Below are 18,220 nucleotides of genomic sequence, written 5' to 3'. Positions count from 1 at the left end.
CCTGACTGCATTGTGCCAAGTATAAAGTTTGGTGGAGCGGGGATTATTGTGTGGGGTTGTTTTTCAGGGGTTGGGCTTGGCCCCTTAGTTCCAGTGAAAGGAGCTCTTAATGCTTCAGCATACCAAGACATTTTGGACAATTTCATGATCCCAACTTTGTGGGAACAGTTTGGAGATGGCCCCTTCCTGTTCCAACATGACTGCGCACCAGTGCACAAAGCAAGGTCCTGACCTCAACCCGACCTTTGGGATGAATTAGAGTGGAGACTGTGAGCCAGGCCTTCTCGCCAACATCACTGCCTGACCTCACAAATGCGCTTCTAGAAGAATGGTGAAAAATTCCCATAAACACACTCCTAAACCTTGTGGAAAGCCTTCCCAGAAGAATTGAAGCTGTTATAGCTGCAAAGGGTGGATCAACTCCATATTAAACCCTACGGATTAAGAATGGAATGTCATTAAAGTTCATGTGCATGTAAAGGCAGGCGTCCCAAAACTTTTGGCAATATAGTGTATATATACTGTATATATATCACACATCTGAATACCTTTTAACCCAAACTAGCCCAGAGAATAAGTTGCTATGGCTACTTACATACCCTGAAAGTTACATCCGTTTTGGTACCAAAGGTTGAGGTTATTACTTACTCTTAAACATACCCAGGTATGTCACATAACCTGCTTTCTGGAATACCCCCAGGCTGTTCTGGTTTAATGTTTGTTGTTGTTGATGGTTTGAATCTGTATTTACCTAATTTTTGGTTATTTATGTCATGTTTGAGTTTCAGTGTAACATGAATAACAACAGGTGAGTTATTAATACTGAAGAATTCTCTGATTCTATCAACACAAACAGAAGCAAGAGAGAGCAAGAATTAGCTGACATGGAATGCAGCATTTAACTATGCTTTGTTCTATTGATTTTGGACTCTGCTGAAAGCCTTTAGTCAAAGTTAACCTTTGATAATGGGGCTTTGTGTCTCTATCCACCTCAAAGATGATAAAAATGATGAAAGGTCACAGATTTCCAATCCACAGTTTGGAATAACATGTTGACAAATTTGAGAGAGAGAGAGAGGAAAAAAAAGAAAAGATAAGAAAACTAAATGAATTGTATTGCCATAGTATGTCTAAAGGGAATATAAGACTTTAGTAAAACTTGATTATGTAAAATAAATTAAGTAACAGGATGGAAAAAAAAAGAGCGTAGTCAATGATCCGTGGTGAGAACGTCTAGCCTAGGCCCTACTTTTATTATTATTTTTATTTTTATTATTTTTTTTACAGATAGCTGTAATTTTGATTAGAGAAATAAAACAGAAACACATCCAATATGCTTAATACTAGTGCTATGCTAGTTTTTTATGTTAGAAATGAGTGATGTATCCGGGAACATGACAAAAAAGTTAAGATTCACCCCTTTTTATTATCATAAAAGATAAAAGAAAAAAAATAATTTTTATCTTTTGTGAATGTAATATTTTATCCAAAATATCTAGGCTATATGATAGGGAAATTAAAATGTACTGCAGAACAGGAATGACCAAGATGACTATCAAGTACAGGAAAATAGATTTTTGGGCGGTTTTAACTCTCATGAACGAAATCAGCTGTACAGCGCGAGAGACTGAAGCCGCAGGGAACAAGGAAATACAGAGTTAGCACGTGAAGTGTCTTTCATGTCCACGTATAGTCGTAACACGTACAAAAGACTTTTGTTTTCGTAGAAGAAGGAGTTTACTAACCGAAGTTATGTAGTTACATTTAAAAAGAGTTGGGCTTTGAGCCTCGTTATCGATGGTGTGTTATCTGTTGTTTCGCTTAAACACGGACGGTTTCAGCGAATCAATTCATTTTGTTTTCAAACGCAGCAATTTAGAAGCATTTGTAAAGAAGTACTGGTTTTATGCACTCCGGTAAACTGATGGATAACATTAAAGAGGCTGAAATTAATCACGAGGAATGGATGTCATGTTTGCCAGAGAAACTGTGGGATGTCCCTTTAACGAATCTCTCAATACCAGGTGAGCCCCTGCGGAAGGACAACGAAAGTGTCAATTACATGTTTTTGTTGTTGTTGTTTTAAACTAGATGTAACCTGTTTATTTATGAAATGTTATTATTTAATCTATTATTTCATTTTATAATATTTTACCAAAATAATATAAATTACTGCATAATATATTGTGCTTTACTTTGCAAATGATCATTCTGAAAATAAAAAAGCACACCAGATACTCACATTTCTATCTTACACCCCAGTTTTCTGTTAATATAGATTTCTAAATCTTTCTAAAGTAATCTTGGATAGATACAGTGATAAAACATATGCAAAATAGTTTATTTTTCCTGCCCACAACATTCACAGGGATATGAAATGTTGAGTTTAAATCTTTCCAAAACATTTGTTTTCAGGTAGCCATGATGCAATGAGCTACTGTCTGGATATCACTTCTCCTCTGCTCCCGTCTGAGTCAGACACCTTCAGATTGCTGGATGGAGTTTTCTGCTGCTTCACCCGGCCAGCTATTTATAGATGGGCCACTACTCAGGCAGGAATATACCTCAAATTTGTTTATTATTCTGACTGCTTAAAATGCCTAATATTTCATAGCAGAGGTACAAGTGCTTCTCCTATTGCTCTCATAGTGTCAGTATATTGGTTGTGCAAATTCAGGCATTTTTACATGAGAAATGTATTTGTAACACCATATCAAAGTCCCTTATTGTGTTGCAAGCAGGTGCAAAACATAGTGGAGCAACTCACAGCAGGCATTCGATACTTTGATCTTCGAATTGCCCATAAACAGTATGATTCTTCAAATGAGCTTTACTTCACTCATGTAATTTACACACATGCGACCGTCATTGTAAGTATGCATGTTGAGATGGGTCAGCTATTTAAGTTTGCCATTTTATTCTTTATTTTGTGCATTTTCTGCTTTATAGGCATGTTTTATTTTTTAGAAAACTCTACAGACAGTTGCTTCATGGCTTGAATCTCATCCCAAAGAAATCATCATTCTGGCTTGTAGTCATTTTGAAGGACTGGATCATAAACTGCATGAAGAATTCATATATTCTCTGAAGAAAATCTTTGGCTCTAAGCTGTGCCCTCGCAATGTAAGAAACCATTTGGAATTTCAGACGCAACAATATTTTTCTTTAATATCATTCTGATAGTATGTTTAATACAATACAGGTTAAAAATGTAGAATAATTAAGATCTTTAATGGCTTTGAAAGAGTCTTATGCTTAACAAGGCTGCATTTATTTGATCAAAAATACAGTAAGACTAGTAATATTGTGAAGCTGATTTAGTGTTTAAGAAACATTTCTTCTTATTATTGTCAATGTTGAAACAGTTGTGCTGCTTAACATTTTTGTGAAAACAGTGATACACTAGCATTCAAAAGTTTGAGGTAAACAAGGACACACTAAATGAATCAAAAGTGACAGTAAATAATATTACACAAGATTTGTATTTCAAATAAATTCTGTTCTTTTGAACTTTTTATTAATCAAATAATCCTAAAGAAAGCATCATGGTTTCAACAAAAAAATTAAAGAACAAAAACTATTTTTAACATTAATACTACAATAATAATAACTACAATAATAATTGATCATAGATTTGCACCAATAATAATGGATACTAAATGAGCACCAAATCAGCATGTTAGAATAATTCTGAAGAATCATGTGACACTGAAGACTGGAGTAATGATGCTGAAAATTCTGCTTTGCCATCACAGGAATACATTACTTTTTAAAATATATTAAAATAAAAAACCCAGGTATTTAAAATGGTACAATTATTTTACACTATTACTGTTTTTTTCTGTATTTTTTATCAAATAAATGCAGCCTTGGTGAGCATAGCAGACTTCTTTCAAAAAACCCTCAATAATTCAAAACTTTTCACCAACAGTGTATATAAAAACATTTTGGAGTTGGCACTCATACTAACACTTTAAACAACAACAGGCTCAAAATAGGTTACTGATTTGTTTTGTGTCATACATATTTTTAAAGGAAGTCCTACTGACCTTGCGGAGCCTGTGGACATCAGGCTATCAAGTGGTTCTATCATATAAGGACCAGTCAGCAGCACGTCATGTGGAGTTATGGCCTGCTATCCCTTACCTTTGGGCCAATAAGCCTAATGCAGAAGAGCTGCTCCAGTATCTTGAATGGCAGAAACAGCTTGGTCGACCTGGTGAGAGAAGCTTTTGGTTGATTGTAATTGGAACAAAATGATGGTTCCACTGGTCTCTGATCAGAATATTTCTTTTGCCCAGAGGGTTTTTTTGTAGCAGGCCTGAATTTGACAACAGATCGATGCTTCATCGCCACGCACCCTCTGGAATCGATCCAAACTCTGACCATGAAGAATTGGAACTGTGTGAGGAAATGGCTAGAAGATCAGAAACCAGGAGCTGAACCCACAAGTCTAAACATAATAGCAGGTGACTTCATTGGACCTGTCCCATTATGCTCTATTGTTATTGCGCTCAACAAAAAACTGCTGTAATCAAGGAGCTGTTGAAGCACAATGACTTTAGATGTAAGGTCTCTCCCGGAGTTTTACATCATCAATCAGTGACACGTTCAGTGACGTGAACTGTATTTACATGTGGGATAGAAATGGTAGCTAGCAAACAAAAACAATCTCTAGTGTTCATTTTGATCATGGCTTCTCTTGAAAAGAAAACTGGAAAAAACGAAGACATGTGTGTGGACCATGTGGTGGTTTGTTGTTGTCTCACTAATTGCGTCATCAGGTTCTGCAATTCTATTGGTTTTTGACTTGACGGTTATTGTAGGAGAAATCACACTACAGGATTGTGCGTCAAATGTTCCGACACTGCCAGAATTTCGTCGGAGGCAATAGTCATTAATCGGCTGTTGGTGAACATGTCAAACTTACAATCAAAGGCTTCTAGGATCTGAGGAATCTTTTAGAATTCACAAAATTTGTCTTAAGATGGGCAAAATCGTACAGTGTGAACCCTGCTTAAAAGTGTGTGCAGGTTAATGCCTAAATGCAATATTTTATCCTCAGTGTTTACATATGCCTTTACTGTATCTGTATGCTGCTTAATGAACATTTTTTGATAGAAAGCATACATGTATTTTATAACAATATTGTTTATATTAACACAAATCAACTTTGCTTCCTAATGTCTGATTTTATTGTAGTAAAATATAGTTTTGAGATATTTTAAATACACTGTTTATAAAGCAAATAAATATATACAAATCATTATTTTGTGAATTATTTTGGATGATGTTGTTCTGGCTGTGAAACTGGGGCCGGCTGTTACTAGGTGACCTGAAACAGCTTCCTGTAGCGGCCATATGCAGCTTGGCTAATGATGACCTTGACATTGGCAGTGCAGTCATCTCCAACATCATCTACCGCCTGAACCGTCGCCTCCTTATACAGCCAACTGTGAAGGGAAAAGGACACCACATTAGCAAGTCTTTGGATAAAATCATTCAATCCCTTATTCATTTTGACTTACGCTAATTGAGGGGTGTTGAGCTGCACTTTGAGGGTCATTGTTTGTTTTCCGGTATACTTAACAACCGCTTCTTCAATCTTTTCTTTTAATACCTCCAGTCCGTGCTGTTTAAGAGCTGATATGGGGGTAACCTCAGGATCTCTGGCCTCATATCTGTAAAATGTATATAAAACATATTTATATGTATTAAATTAAAAAAAATCTCGCTCATGCAAAATGTCATTGCCTGTGTTCAAAGTGTTTTTTAAAAAATTTTAAAAATCTTTTCAAGTCACATGATTTGAGGCATCATTCATATCTGTAGCATAAAATTCAAGGTAAGTTATGTTTGGAGGTTTATTGACTTGGGTTTTAAAATAGTATTTGACTATTTGTTACTAAATGACTGACTATGTCTCTCACCCTTCAATGAGGTCAATCTTATTGTGCACCTCTATTATGGAGTTGAGGAGTCTTTCTGGAATCTGAAGATTCTTTAGGACGTTCAGTACATTGACCTTTTGATTCACAGTTTCTGGATGACTGATGTCTCTCACATGAATTATAAGGTCCTGCAAAAGGAGAGGGTGTTAAACCTTCCGTAACTTCGGTAACACTTTACTAAAGTCTTTATTTTTAATGCATTAATTATGTCTTGTAATGCATCTTATAATGCATTGTATGGTCTCATGAATAATTGTATCTATTAAACACACCTTTAGAAAGTATAATGCATTAAAACACATGACAAACAATGAATTTCAGATGTAACAAGTAATGTGCACATATAATTCATTTTAACTTTGGTTACAATTATTTATGAAAGGATATAACGCATTCACTGATCTATATACATTTATATAGATAAGTGAATGCATTATAATGTACATTATGAATACCTTTATCGTGCATTATACATAAATCTATATCTAAATCTATAACATCGCTAAAAATGAAAAGTTTTGTGTTTTGGGTACGTACAGAATGTGTCACATCCTCCAGTGTGGCAGAGAAAGAGTCAATAAGCTGGTGAGGGAGCTGGGACAAAAAGCCAATGGTGTCTACATACAGTACAGTCATGTGACTTGGCAGCTGTCCTGCATGTACAGTAACATCCAGGGTGGCAAAGAGCTGGTCTTTAGGCTGAAGACCAGCATCTCCAGTCAGTGCTTTAATCAGAGTTGTTTTACCTTCAGAAACAAATACAGTTAATGTGTTTCTTACTATCTCATATAATAGATTAACAATTTAATATTTATCCAAACCTCACCACAGTTGGTGTAGCCCATGACAGAGATGATGGGAAAGTCTTTGTGTTTGCGCTGGGAGCGCAGCAGGTGCCTCTTCTTTCTAAGTCGCTCCAGGGCCGATCGGATCTTCAGCTCTCGCTCTTTCAACAATCGCTGCTGCACTTCATACAAGGTTTCACCTGAAGACAACATTTTAGTTCCAGTTTACATTAACCTGGGATTAAAAATGCCCCTGGATTAAAAGTTTCCTTACCTGAGCCCATAATGTACCTTGAGCCGCCACCTTGCTGGTCTAAGTTTGCTACTTCATTTCTCAGGCGTGATCTTATGTGTTCAAAAAACAAAAATATGTTAAATCTGTGTTACTTATTAGTATGATATAAAAGTGATTATACCAGACTAATAATCAGCAAACTGGACAAAATAAAACACACCAGGGTCATCGGCTTTCATTGTGTCGCAAGGTACACTACTGTTCAAAAATTTGGAGTTAGTAAAGAATTTTTTAAAAGAAATTAAAACTTTTATTCAGCAAGGATGCATTAAATTGATCAAAAGTGACAGAAAAGATTTTTACTTCAAACAAATGCAGTTCTTCTGAACTCAAAAGAATTCTGAAAAATGTATCACAGTTTCCACAAAAATATTAAGCAGCGCAACTGTTTTCAATAGAAAACAGATAAAAGATAATAATAATAATAATAATAAATGTTTCTTGAGCAGCAAATCAGCATATTAGAATGATTTCTGAAGGATCATGTGACACTGAAGACTGAAGTATTGGCTGCTGAAAATTCAGCACTGGCATCACAGGAATAAATTACATTTTATATTAAAATAGAAAACAGTAAATTTAAATAATCCTTCACAATATTGCAGTTTTTACTGTATTTTGATTAAATAAATGCAGCCTTGGTGAGCATAAGAATCTTAAAAAGAATCTCAAAAACATAAAAAGTACTAACCTTAAACTTTTGAACGGTAGTGTTTGATAGGAAAGAATTCTTGATTTCATCAGGAAACAATATAGTAAAGAAAAAGAGTGAACTAACAAACATAATTTACCTGAGCAAGGGAATCTCTGCTAAAGAGATCTGCAGTTTGGCCTCTTTTGTTTTAGCGTTACATCGGAAAATGTGCAGAACAAGCGAGTACCTATCAAGAACTTTTACTCCCCAGGCTTCCTGCAGTTCTTTCTGAAACAGAAGTATAACACATTGCATGTTTCTAAGAAAAAATTACTGACACTTTAATTTACAACAGTATTCAAAGTAGAACTTATTATGGTTATATTACAGCGATAGAGAATCTAGTACTGTTTTATAGTAATTATATACTTCATGCATCATAATAGTTAAAATATATTTTCTTTAGTGCACAAGTTTTAGAAGCCTTTGAAGTGAACATTTCTGCAACCACAGTATCATGCTCTGAATACTCACTTCCGAGGAAGGTGAAAGGCGCTCCACGTTCACAAAGACAGCTGTGACCCCAGGTGTAGCTTTGATCTTTTCTTAGCAATGTATCAGCACATAAAAAAGATGTCAATTTGTGTCTAAAATATATGATTTATTCAAAACCAGTAAGCTATATACCTGTAAGAGTCTGGAAGTTTCCCTTGCCGAAAATTCTTTTATTTTCTGGTGTCTTGGTAGAAAGGATGATCTTGTCAACAACGCTCCATTTGTGTAAAGTGTTCACCAGCCCAACAGCCTCTTCCATCTGAAGTGCCGCTGTTAAAGGGAACAACACTGTATTCTGCAATATGTCACATTTATACACTAACTGAAATCAGTGCAAGTAGTACACTTTTACCTGTGGTAAGATACTGCTTTCTGCTGCCCCATTTCACATCAGGATGAACAATGAAGATCCTGTGGTCTTCTTTACCAATACCTGTGGGAATCTGCTGCTGGAAAAGCTCCTCTATTTCAGCTTCATCAATTTCATAGTCTTCTTCTTCTAGGTTGTCATCTGTGCTGTGAGTTTTGCTCTTGAACATGCAAGCTGTCAAAGACAAAGGCCTTGCTGGTAGAACTGGAACTGCAACCCCAGTCTTTAAACTTTGTCTTGTGCATGGTAAGATGGTAGCAACTAATTTTGAAGTACATTGAGGAAATTTGATTGGTTTACATTTAGCAAAGTTCATGTACCACCTACTCAAGACATGTTTGCATAGAAACACATGCTTGGTCAAGACACTTATCTTGTTAAGATTCATCTGCTCAGGTTCAAGTTACAATATAAACAACGCGTCCAAATCATACAAGCGATCTAGAACGAAATCAGCAAGAAAGCCATTTATTTTACTGTACAACTAACTGCATATCTGGTTCACCATGCATGTTTTGATACGTCTTCTTCTCTTGTGTTTAACACCGGCGACTGTTCAACTGCGCCACCGGTAGGATAGATGCGGTATTAAATAAATCAATTCTTTATTTTATAAATAGTACGCGGTTATTTCAACTTCCCTTTTTTAACAAATTAGAAATAAGCTGAGAAGAAATCTAAGTGTTTTTTCTTTGTTGAATAGTTAAACATAATCCATCCACACGAAGAAAAATATGACCTCCGACCGATGACTTTTATTTTGAATGTATTTTAGTGGGCGTAAAGTGTCCTGCAATGCATGACTGTCCATAGATATGTATGTTACTAGCAGTAGCCTGTAATGTCTGGTATCTTTAAGGCAATGTCGAGTGAGTAGATATTGTTGTTTTCGGATTATGCTATTTCATATATTTTAGTTGCTGATAATCTAAACGTTGCGTCCATCATTTCACTTTGCATTTAGCAGTTCATACTGTCAAGTTTTGGACTGATTAAATGTGTAGATGTTTGAACCTAAACACAAAAATTGTATTTATGTTTTGTCTACAGGTGTGCTTCACATAGATCATGTTTTGACTGTGCTTTTAAGTTCAATCACACAAAACTACAATGAAACTAAAAACATGTTTTTTGTTTTGACTGGATCTGCTTTGACAAAGTTCAAAAGTGCAGAGTCCCAAAACAAAATCCAACAGATGAGACAGCTGGTTGAAAAAAATGGTAAGAGTTGTGAATCATTTATCCTGGAACAGCTAATAAACAAACTTGGTCTTCTGTCCTCTAGAGTTTCGTCTGGCTGTGGTGCAATTACATGTGTCAAAGATTAAGGCTGACAATTTAGGAAGAGCACAAAAACTTGTGAAGGAGGCTGCAGGCCAAGGTGCAAAAGTTGTGGTCTTACCTGTGAGTATTACATTCTCTATCTTTGATTATATATTACTACATAGACATTGGTTTATAGAACAATATGACATTTAATAATCCATTATCCATGTTTTTGCAGGAGTGCTTCAACTCCCCTTATGGAACCGGGTTCTTTGCTGAGTATGCTGAGAAGATCCCAGGAGAGTCCACAGAGGTGTTGTCAGAGGCAGCCAAGGAGTGTGGGGTCTATTTAGTGGGAGGTGAGACCCTCAGACGCAAACCAGCACATGTATGTATGGTTGATGCCATTCATTTCCATGGCCCTTACATGATTGTGTCTATGTTGTAGGTTCCATTCCTGAGGAGGATGGAGGGAAGCTCTATAACACCTGCTCAGTTTTTGGACCTGATGGAAAGCTGCTTGTGAAACACAGGAAAGTGAGTGACAGTAAAGACATTTATATATTTATATAATGTTACAAAAGATCTCTGCTTCAAATAAAAATGCTGTTCTTTTGAACTTTCCATTCATCAAAAAATCCTGAAAAATGTTTCATGGTTTCTACAAAAATATTAAGCAGCACAACTGTTTTCATTATTGATAATAATAAGAAATGGTTCTTAAAATCCAAATCAGCATATTAAAATGATTTTTAAATCTGAAGACTAGAGTGATGGCTGCTAAAAATTTAGTTTTCCATCACAGGAATAAATTATATAAAATATTTACAATAATAAATTTATATAAAATAAAATATATTAAAGTAGAAAACTGTTGTTTAAGTTGTAATAATATTTCACAATTTTAGTGTTTTTACTATATTTTTGATCAAATTTCTTTGAAAAACATTAAATGTTACCAACCCCACACTTTTAAACAATATTATATGTATATAAAATATTTCATGATGTATTAAAATCATAAGCCTTTAGATTAACAATTTGGCTAAAGTAAAACATGTTATTAAAATGACTCCAAAAATTATGCATTTATACTCTTCTTTTTTTTAATTCTTATTTCCTTTCAGATTCATCTCTTTGACATTGATGTACCTGGGAAAATACGGTTTCAGGAGTCTGAAACACTAAGTCCAGGAAACACTTTATCCATGTTTGAAACCCGTGAGTGTGTATTATAGAAATCTTCACCATGTTACCTAGGGATAGATTGGCACTATATTTCTTATCGGCCAACATATATATATATATATATATATATACATTGACACCTTGCACAAGGAGGGCAAGACACAAAAGGTCATTGCAAAAGAGGCTGGCTGTTCACAGAGCTCTGTGTCCAAGCACATTAATAGAGAGGCGAAGGGAAGGAAAAGATGTGGTACAAAAAAAGTGTACAAGCAATAGGGATAACCGCACCCTGGAGAGGATTGTGAAACAAAACCCATTCAAAAATGTGGGGGAGATTCACAAAGAGTGGACTGCAGCTGGAGTCAGTGCTTCAAGAACCACTACGCACAGACATATGCAAGACATGGGTTTCAGCTGTCGCATTCCTTGTGTCAAGCCACTCTTGAACAACAGACAGCGTCAGAAGCGTTTCGCCTGGGCTAAAGACAAAAAGGACTGGACTGCTGCTGAGTGGTCCAAAGTTATGTTCTCTGATGAAAGTAAATTTTGCATTTCCTTTGGAAATCAGGGTCCCAGAGTCTGGAGGAAGAGAGGAGAGGCACACAATCCACGTTGCTTGAGGTTCAGTGTAAAGTTTCCACAGTCAGTGATGGTTTGGGGTGCCATGTCATCTGCTGGTGTTGGTCCACTGTGTTTTCTGAGGTCCAAGGTCAACGCAGCCGTATACCAGGAAGTTTTAGAGCACTTCATGCTTCCTGCTGCTGACCAACTTTATGGAGATGCAGATTTCATTTTCCAACTGGACTTGGCACCTGCACACAGTGCCAAAGCTACCAGTACCTGGTTTAAGGACCATGGTATCCCTGTTCTTAATTGGCCAGCAAACTCGCCTGACCTTGACCCCATAGAAAATCTATGGGGTATTGTGAAGAGGAAGATGCGATATGCCAGACCCAACAATGCAGAAGAGCTGAAGGCCACTATCAGATCAACCTGGGCTCTTATAACACCTGAGCAGTGCCACAGACTGATCGACTCCATGCCACGCCGCATTGCTGCAGTAATTCAGGCAAAAGGAGCCCCAACTAAGTATTGAGTGCTGTACATGCTCATACTTTTCATGTTCATACTTTTCAGTTGGCCAAGATTTCTAAAAATCCTTTCTTTGTATTTGTCTTAAGTAATATTCTAATTTTCTGAGATACTGAATTTGGGATTTTCCTTAGTTGTAAGTTATAATCATCAAAATTAAAAGAAATAAACATTTGAAATATATCAGTCTGTTTGTAATGAATGAATATAATATACAAGTTTCACTTTTTGAATGGAATTAGTGAAATAAATCAACTTTTTGATGATATTCTAATTATATGACCAGCACCTGTGTGTGTGTGTATATATATATATATATATATATATATAAAATCATTATTTTATTTTATTTTTTCAGTAGTATCAATGTTGGGTATATATCTGCAGATACTGGATTTTTGTGCTTGCTTATTTACCCAATTTCTACATTTAGTTAATCTGTAAAAAACAAAAAAAAAACAACAACAAAAAAAACAATGTAATATTTAGCAAATCTCAATCTGAATATCAATTTTCCGTACTGTACATTATAATGTTGTGATGCCTAAATTCACTTATAGAATTTAAAACAATTGATTTCAGTTTTTAGTGTTTTATTTTAAATGTGTTTAGAAAGAAATAGTATATTATTTTGATATTGGTCATTTATCATTTCTCAATTATTGCCTATCAGTATTTGGCAGAATATATTGGTGCATCGCCAATGTTACCTTTATATTTTTGCTCTCCCCAGATGTGAAGTCACACTGTTTATGTCTTTCTTTGCAGCATTTTGTAAAGTAGGTGTTGGAATATGTTATGACATCAGGTTTGCAGAGCTTGCACAGATCTATGCCAAGAAAGGTGAGAATTCTTAAGATGGCATATGTGAACAATTTGGATAAAATATAATTTAGGTATGCTTGATGTGATTTCCTCATATCTCTGTCTATGTAGGTTGCCAGCTTTTGGTATATCCTGGTGCCTTCAATATGACCACAGGACCAGCTCACTGGGAGCTTCTGCAGAGGGGGAGGTCTGTATCTCAGACCATCTAGAGTTTCTGAACTATTCAGTTCCCCATTCCCCTGTAAGACAGTTTGTGTCCTTTTCACAGGGCAGTAGATAATCAGGTATATGTGGCCACTGCTTCACCAGCAAGAGATGAGACCGCCAACTATGTGGCCTGGGGTCACAGCTCTGTAGTTAACCCTTGGTAAGTGCTTTCTCTCTTATTTGCTACAGGTTATGCATATGTTAGTATAGATTACTATGGTACCTGTGCCCTCTTTCCTTACAGGGGGGAGGTAGTTACCAAAGCTGGGTCAGAGGAATCTGTTGTATATGCTGACATAGGTGAGTTTCAGTGTTTTAAATTTATTTTAAGGGTTAGTTCACCCAAAAATGAAATTTGTCATTAAGTACTCACCCTCATGTTCTTCCAAAACCTTTGTTCATCTTCAGAACACAAATTAAGATATTTTTGATGAAATCCCCCTTTTTTTTAATCTCCCCTAGAAAGCAATAAAATTCAAGGCCCAGAAAAGTAGTAAAGACAAGTAGTCAACGTGACTACAGTGGTTCAACCTTAATGTTATGAAGCGACGAGAATACTTTTTGTGCACAAAAACAAAACAAAAATAACGACTTTATTTAACAATTTTTTCTCTACCCTGTCAGTCTACTATGCAGTTGATGCAGTGAATGCAGTGCAGCGCTTCCTTGTTTACATTCGAACGCTGGATCAGTATTGGCCAAAGCTGTTCACGTGACGTAGAACCCGGAAGCTCTGCAATGTGTCTTCAATGTAAACTGCGTAGGGGAATGACAGGGTAGAGAGGAAATTGTTGAATAAAGTTGTTATTTTTGTTTTGTTTTTGCGCACAAAAAGTATTCTCGTCTCTTCATAACATTGAGGTTAAACCACTGTAGTCACGTTGACTATTTTAATTATTTATTTAATTATTTATTTATTTTCTGGACCTTGAATGTGGTAATTTCGTTGCTTACTATGGGAGATAAAAAAAAAAAAAACCTCTCGGATTTCATCAGAAATATCTTAATTTGTGTTATGAAGATGAACGAAGGTCTTACAGGTTTGGAACGACATGAGGGTGAGTACTTCATGACAGAAATTTCATTTTTGGGTGAACTAACCCTTTAAATTGTGAGCTATATAGAGCACGTTGAGCATAATGCAAACATATTCTTTCTCTTCTGCTTGTAGACCTGCAGTATTTGGCTGATGTGCGTCAGCAGATCCCAATCACTACACAGCGACGGAATGATCTATACAGTGTTAACAGTGTTCAGGAGGGCTGAACACTCGTACAGACGAAGCACTGCAGTGGACATTAAGTCTTGATTTATGGCAGACTTAGTCAGCATTTTGTCAGGTGTTAGAGAGAAGCCTTCATCTGTGTGAATGTGGGGAATCGCACTAAAAAGATGTTTTAATTATTGTGAACAACAAGTGCCTCGTAATTTGCACTCTTGCTGATGCTCTTACAATGAAAAATTGTATTTGGAATAAATAAAAGAACTTTCATTCCTTCTTTAACATCTTAATGTAGTGGTTAAAACATTGGACAGTTATTCCTGGACTGGTAGAATGGTGCATATTAAGCATTATATTATTAAGATAAGTGATTTTTAATTTAAAATCATTTCTTTTTATATTGGCACTATTAAAGCTAAAATAACTGATTAAAATATTATCTGGAATATATTTACATTTTATAAGTTGCATTTTTTTTTTTTTTTTTTTTAACTGACTATTGGAGTAAATTGAATTGTTACAAGGCTAGTTTACGTTTTGTGCAGTGTAAGATTATAGGTCACAGCATTAAGGAGCATTCCGTAATTAAATAATTTAATAAAAATATTGCTCCAGGATTGGAAAGACAAGCAATTCCGGAATTCCAGTGCTTATATATAGTTTAATCCATAAAAATTAGAAACTTGGTGTCAAAAGATTGGAAGGGGAGCTTTTTTTCTTCCTCCCAAAGATGTGTTTTCTGGCTCAGTGACCAGTTATGTGCAATGTTGTATGGGTTGGCATGGCAACTGTGCCCCCTTTTCATGCAGGGGTGAAGTTGACAAAAGCTGGGTCAGAGGAGGCTTTTGTATAATTGCTGACATAGGTGAGTTTGATAACTGTTGCATTTAGATAATTTAAAGTAAGGGATTTAGGGGTTATTTAAAACTGTTATTTACAGAAAGCTATTCAGTTCCCAATATGACGTGGTCATCTTTCTGGTTCAATGTATTTTCTTAGTACATTGACTTATTGCACATATAAATGGACTATAGACAATGGCAGATAAGATCCATGTTCATGTAACCTCTAACAAAGGGTAACTAAAAGAATTAATGTGGGTTACAACAGAACAAAAACATTTTAATTATTGACAAGAACAAGTGCATCACAGTTTGTACTTTGTTACTAGTTCTGCTATAAACAATTAAAATTCTATGTACAATACAGTCATAAATGTTGTCTCCCTGGGGCTTTCCATTTACACTTATTTTAATACAATTGTTAAAGTATTACACAGTGATTACAAGGCAAGTACCTTTTATATATGAAAATGTGGTGCTAAAATTGTCCTACTGCCACATTCAGCGCTGCTAAATATTTTAATTTTATTTAGTAACAACAGCACCCCATAACAGATAACAGCGAGAATAACATGACAGTGGAACATATGACTAATATAGTAACTCATCTGCATTTCTGCTCAAGCCTGTCTAACCATTTTGGAAAAAACAGGTAAAGTTATTAAAGTTGTTTTGAGCTCTTTCCCAACAACATAGCATGTTATAGATATTTGTAATAATCTGAAAATGTAATGTTTCATCCAAATATCTTATAATGGTACAGCAAGAATGTATGTGTATCATGTCTAGATACTTAATTATAAAGTGTTTGAGCTGTATATTGAATACAGATAAATTAATATTCTTTGTTTGACCTGTTTTATTCTATTGTACTTTGTTGAAGGCCTTTTGTTTAGCTGTTTGTATGGAAAAAAGAGGATATTCAATGAAAGAAAAGCATAAACCAATGGCCTTGAATGAAGTTTGTACCATCTCAAGGTGATTCATCCACTGAATCAGATTATGAAGTGAAACTCTGAATCATTTCCAGTGTGAATAAGCATTGCAGAAGTTAATGGTATCAACCTAGAATGCCTTTCCAAACCATGTTACACATCCGTCTCTGGAAGGGAAGCCCATTGCTCCAAATCGAACACAATCATGCCAGTGCCCTCGCTAGATGAATCATCTGCAACACAAAGAAATTACTGTCATATAACAAATCCACATAGTTAGACCATCACATAAATTGGTCTTTGGGTACCTCCACATTTGTGTTGCTTTCTTTTTCTATCTTGATCCCATTTACTCTGGAAACCCAGAGACGCAGCCACCAGCAAGAATACAACCACACAGAGAGCAGCACTGAATGCCCACATGTGCTCTGACAGCCGTACCACCGATGTACTTGACCGAACGCCAACTGATCACACACAAAACTCACATAGTAATCATATTTTTAATTGGTGTATGGTTGTGTTTTTTGTACATCTCAGGCTACCGTATTATTCATGTTACAAGACATCCACTTGTTTTACATATTATCTGGTGTATGCAAAAAAGCCCACCACCGTTACGGAAACTGACAAGGTACTTACAGTTCGTTGCTGTTAAAGTTTCATTCAGCAGGTTGTTTTTTATGACACAGGTTACAGCAGCATCTGCTGATATGTTGATGGATAGGATACTTGTGATGTTGTAGAGTTGAGACTGTGGTAGAGTATTTATTAAAGTTGTGACTAATGTTTCTGGAGGACGCTGTGTGTGGTTGACAAGCCAGTAGATGGATGGAGCAGGAAATCCTCCTCTAGAGTTGCAAAACAGTCTGGATTTGCCACCATCCACTCCATTCTCTCTCAATAAAGTAGGATGGCTGAAATGACCTGCAGATAAACAGGTTGAATGCTTGAAACCAAAATAAGTATCAGAATTAAAAGTCAATATTTGCATTAAATATTTTATCTTTACCTGCGACGGTGAGACAGACAGTGCAAAGAGAGCAACTTTTTTCACCATGAAGCTTAAGATGAAAACTGTAATTATGTGTATCTGATAAATGTATGTCGTGTAACTCCATGGAGAAATCTCCAGTTTTTGGGGCTAAAGATGACACTGTAGTCCGGATACTGTTGGATACATTTTGATCATCCACTTGTCCCTCTATCCAGACTGCAGTGTGCACTGTTTCCATTCCTCTTCTCCATTCAGATGAGATGTGGAAGGAGGTCAAATTTTTTACCCCAGTATAAACACATGGAAGGAGAGCACGCTCCCCAATCACTCCCACTATGCATTCATCAGCTAGATAGTAGATAGGAGTTAAAATTTAATCTAAAGTATAGCCTACAGTGTAAAACAACTAATCAACTTTCAAGACAGAATCAAGAGAGTCGATTGAGCTGGAACTAATTCAAACACACCCACAGGACTTACCTTGTACTGATGTAACACTTGTCACGCTAAGCAGCAAAGCACCAAACCAGGTCTCTGTCATCGCTCAAAGATAATCATGTGGTTTTTGTCAAAAGCGCACCCTTAAGGAGACTGGTACAGCGAACTGCTATCAAACTGCTATAAAACTGCCGTCACTTAAAGTTGTTGTTAGGTCATATTTTTGGGCTGTGCCCAAAACCAAAATGACATGCCAAACTGTCTGCATTGGCTATAGCGCGAGTAATCAAATGAATGGAACTTCCTGGTGATTTTAGAAAGTGTAGGCTAAGGAAATGCACTTGCCATAGGCTATATGTAAGCAAGCAAGTAAGTAAATAAATACATTAATTAATACATTTCAAAGTTAAAATAATTTGTAAATTTTATTTTTCATATTACCTTGAAGTTTCACAAAATGTTGTTTGATTTTAACCCATAAACACTGTCAGAACAAATTTGACGTGTTGTTAAATGTTCTCAAAAGCTGTCAAATCATATAGATAGATAGATAGATAGATAGATAGAATAAACTTGGTTAATTGATTGGTTTAGTTTTTTAGATGTAAATGTTGC

The 18,220-nt window shown here is 35.8% G+C and overlaps 4 protein-coding genes across 8 annotated transcripts; 2 read left to right on the top strand and 2 right to left on the bottom strand.

Moving 5' to 3' along the window:
* Positions 1–1,613: 1,613 nt before the first annotated feature.
* Positions 1,614–5,266, top strand: si:dkey-66a8.7 (PI-PLC X domain-containing protein 1). 2 transcript variants are annotated; one of them, XM_051897980.1, is made up of 6 exons: positions 1,615–2,024; positions 2,416–2,552; positions 2,742–2,870; positions 2,968–3,123; positions 4,036–4,219; positions 4,302–5,266. In XM_051897980.1, the coding sequence occupies exons 1-6, from the start codon at positions 1,907–1,909 to the stop codon at positions 4,532–4,534; spliced, it is 957 nt and encodes a 318-aa protein (XP_051753940.1). In that variant the 5' UTR covers positions 1,615–1,906; the 3' UTR covers positions 4,535–5,266. The 2 variants fall into 2 exon arrangements, with proteins under 2 accessions (XP_051753939.1, XP_051753940.1); XM_051897979.1 differs by having other exon boundaries at positions 1,614–2,024; positions 2,416–2,870.
* On the bottom strand, positions 5,173–9,143 carry gtpbp6 (GTP binding protein 6 (putative)). The gene is made up of 10 exons (XM_051897966.1): positions 8,573–9,143; positions 8,353–8,490; positions 8,200–8,270; positions 7,823–7,953; positions 7,011–7,081; positions 6,778–6,936; positions 6,489–6,697; positions 5,931–6,079; positions 5,529–5,681; positions 5,173–5,453 (listed from the first exon to the last, which is right to left on the bottom strand). Exons 1-10 carry the CDS (start codon positions 8,976–8,978, stop codon positions 5,327–5,329), a joined length of 1,614 nt encoding a protein of 537 aa, XP_051753926.1. The 5' UTR covers positions 8,979–9,143; the 3' UTR covers positions 5,173–5,326.
* A 156-nt stretch (positions 9,144–9,299) lies between these two features.
* On the top strand, positions 9,300–14,683 carry nit2 (nitrilase family, member 2). Its single transcript, XM_051897987.1, has 10 exons — positions 9,300–9,459; positions 9,876–9,994; positions 10,095–10,215; positions 10,305–10,393; positions 10,984–11,077; positions 12,905–12,979; positions 13,073–13,151; positions 13,233–13,331; positions 13,416–13,471; positions 14,343–14,683. Exons 1-10 carry the CDS (start codon positions 9,432–9,434, stop codon positions 14,435–14,437), a joined length of 855 nt encoding a protein of 284 aa, XP_051753947.1. The 5' UTR covers positions 9,300–9,431; the 3' UTR covers positions 14,438–14,683.
* Positions 14,684–15,034: 351 nt separating this feature from the next.
* LOC127514797 (ICOS ligand-like) lies at positions 15,035–18,186 on the bottom strand. Of its 4 annotated transcripts, none has more exons than XM_051897984.1 (5): positions 17,648–18,186; positions 17,183–17,515; positions 16,813–17,097; positions 16,479–16,653; positions 15,035–16,403 (listed from the first exon to the last, which is right to left on the bottom strand). In XM_051897984.1, the coding sequence occupies exons 1-4, from the start codon at positions 17,706–17,708 to the stop codon at positions 16,520–16,522; spliced, it is 813 nt and encodes a 270-aa protein (XP_051753944.1). In that variant the 5' UTR covers positions 17,709–18,186; the 3' UTR covers positions 15,035–16,403; positions 16,479–16,519. The 4 variants fall into 4 exon arrangements, with proteins under 4 accessions (XP_051753944.1, XP_051753943.1, XP_051753945.1 ...); XM_051897983.1 differs by having other exon boundaries at positions 16,479–16,637; XM_051897985.1 differs by having other exon boundaries at positions 16,479–16,637; positions 17,183–17,412.
* Positions 18,187–18,220: the final 34 nt, after the last annotated feature.

This window comes from Ctenopharyngodon idella, chromosome 6 (genome assembly GCF_019924925.1).
Source record: "Ctenopharyngodon idella isolate HZGC_01 chromosome 6, HZGC01, whole genome shotgun sequence".
NCBI lineage: Eukaryota > Metazoa > Chordata > Actinopteri > Cypriniformes > Xenocyprididae > Ctenopharyngodon > Ctenopharyngodon idella.
This window is presented reverse-complemented; position numbering and strand designations above follow the sequence as displayed.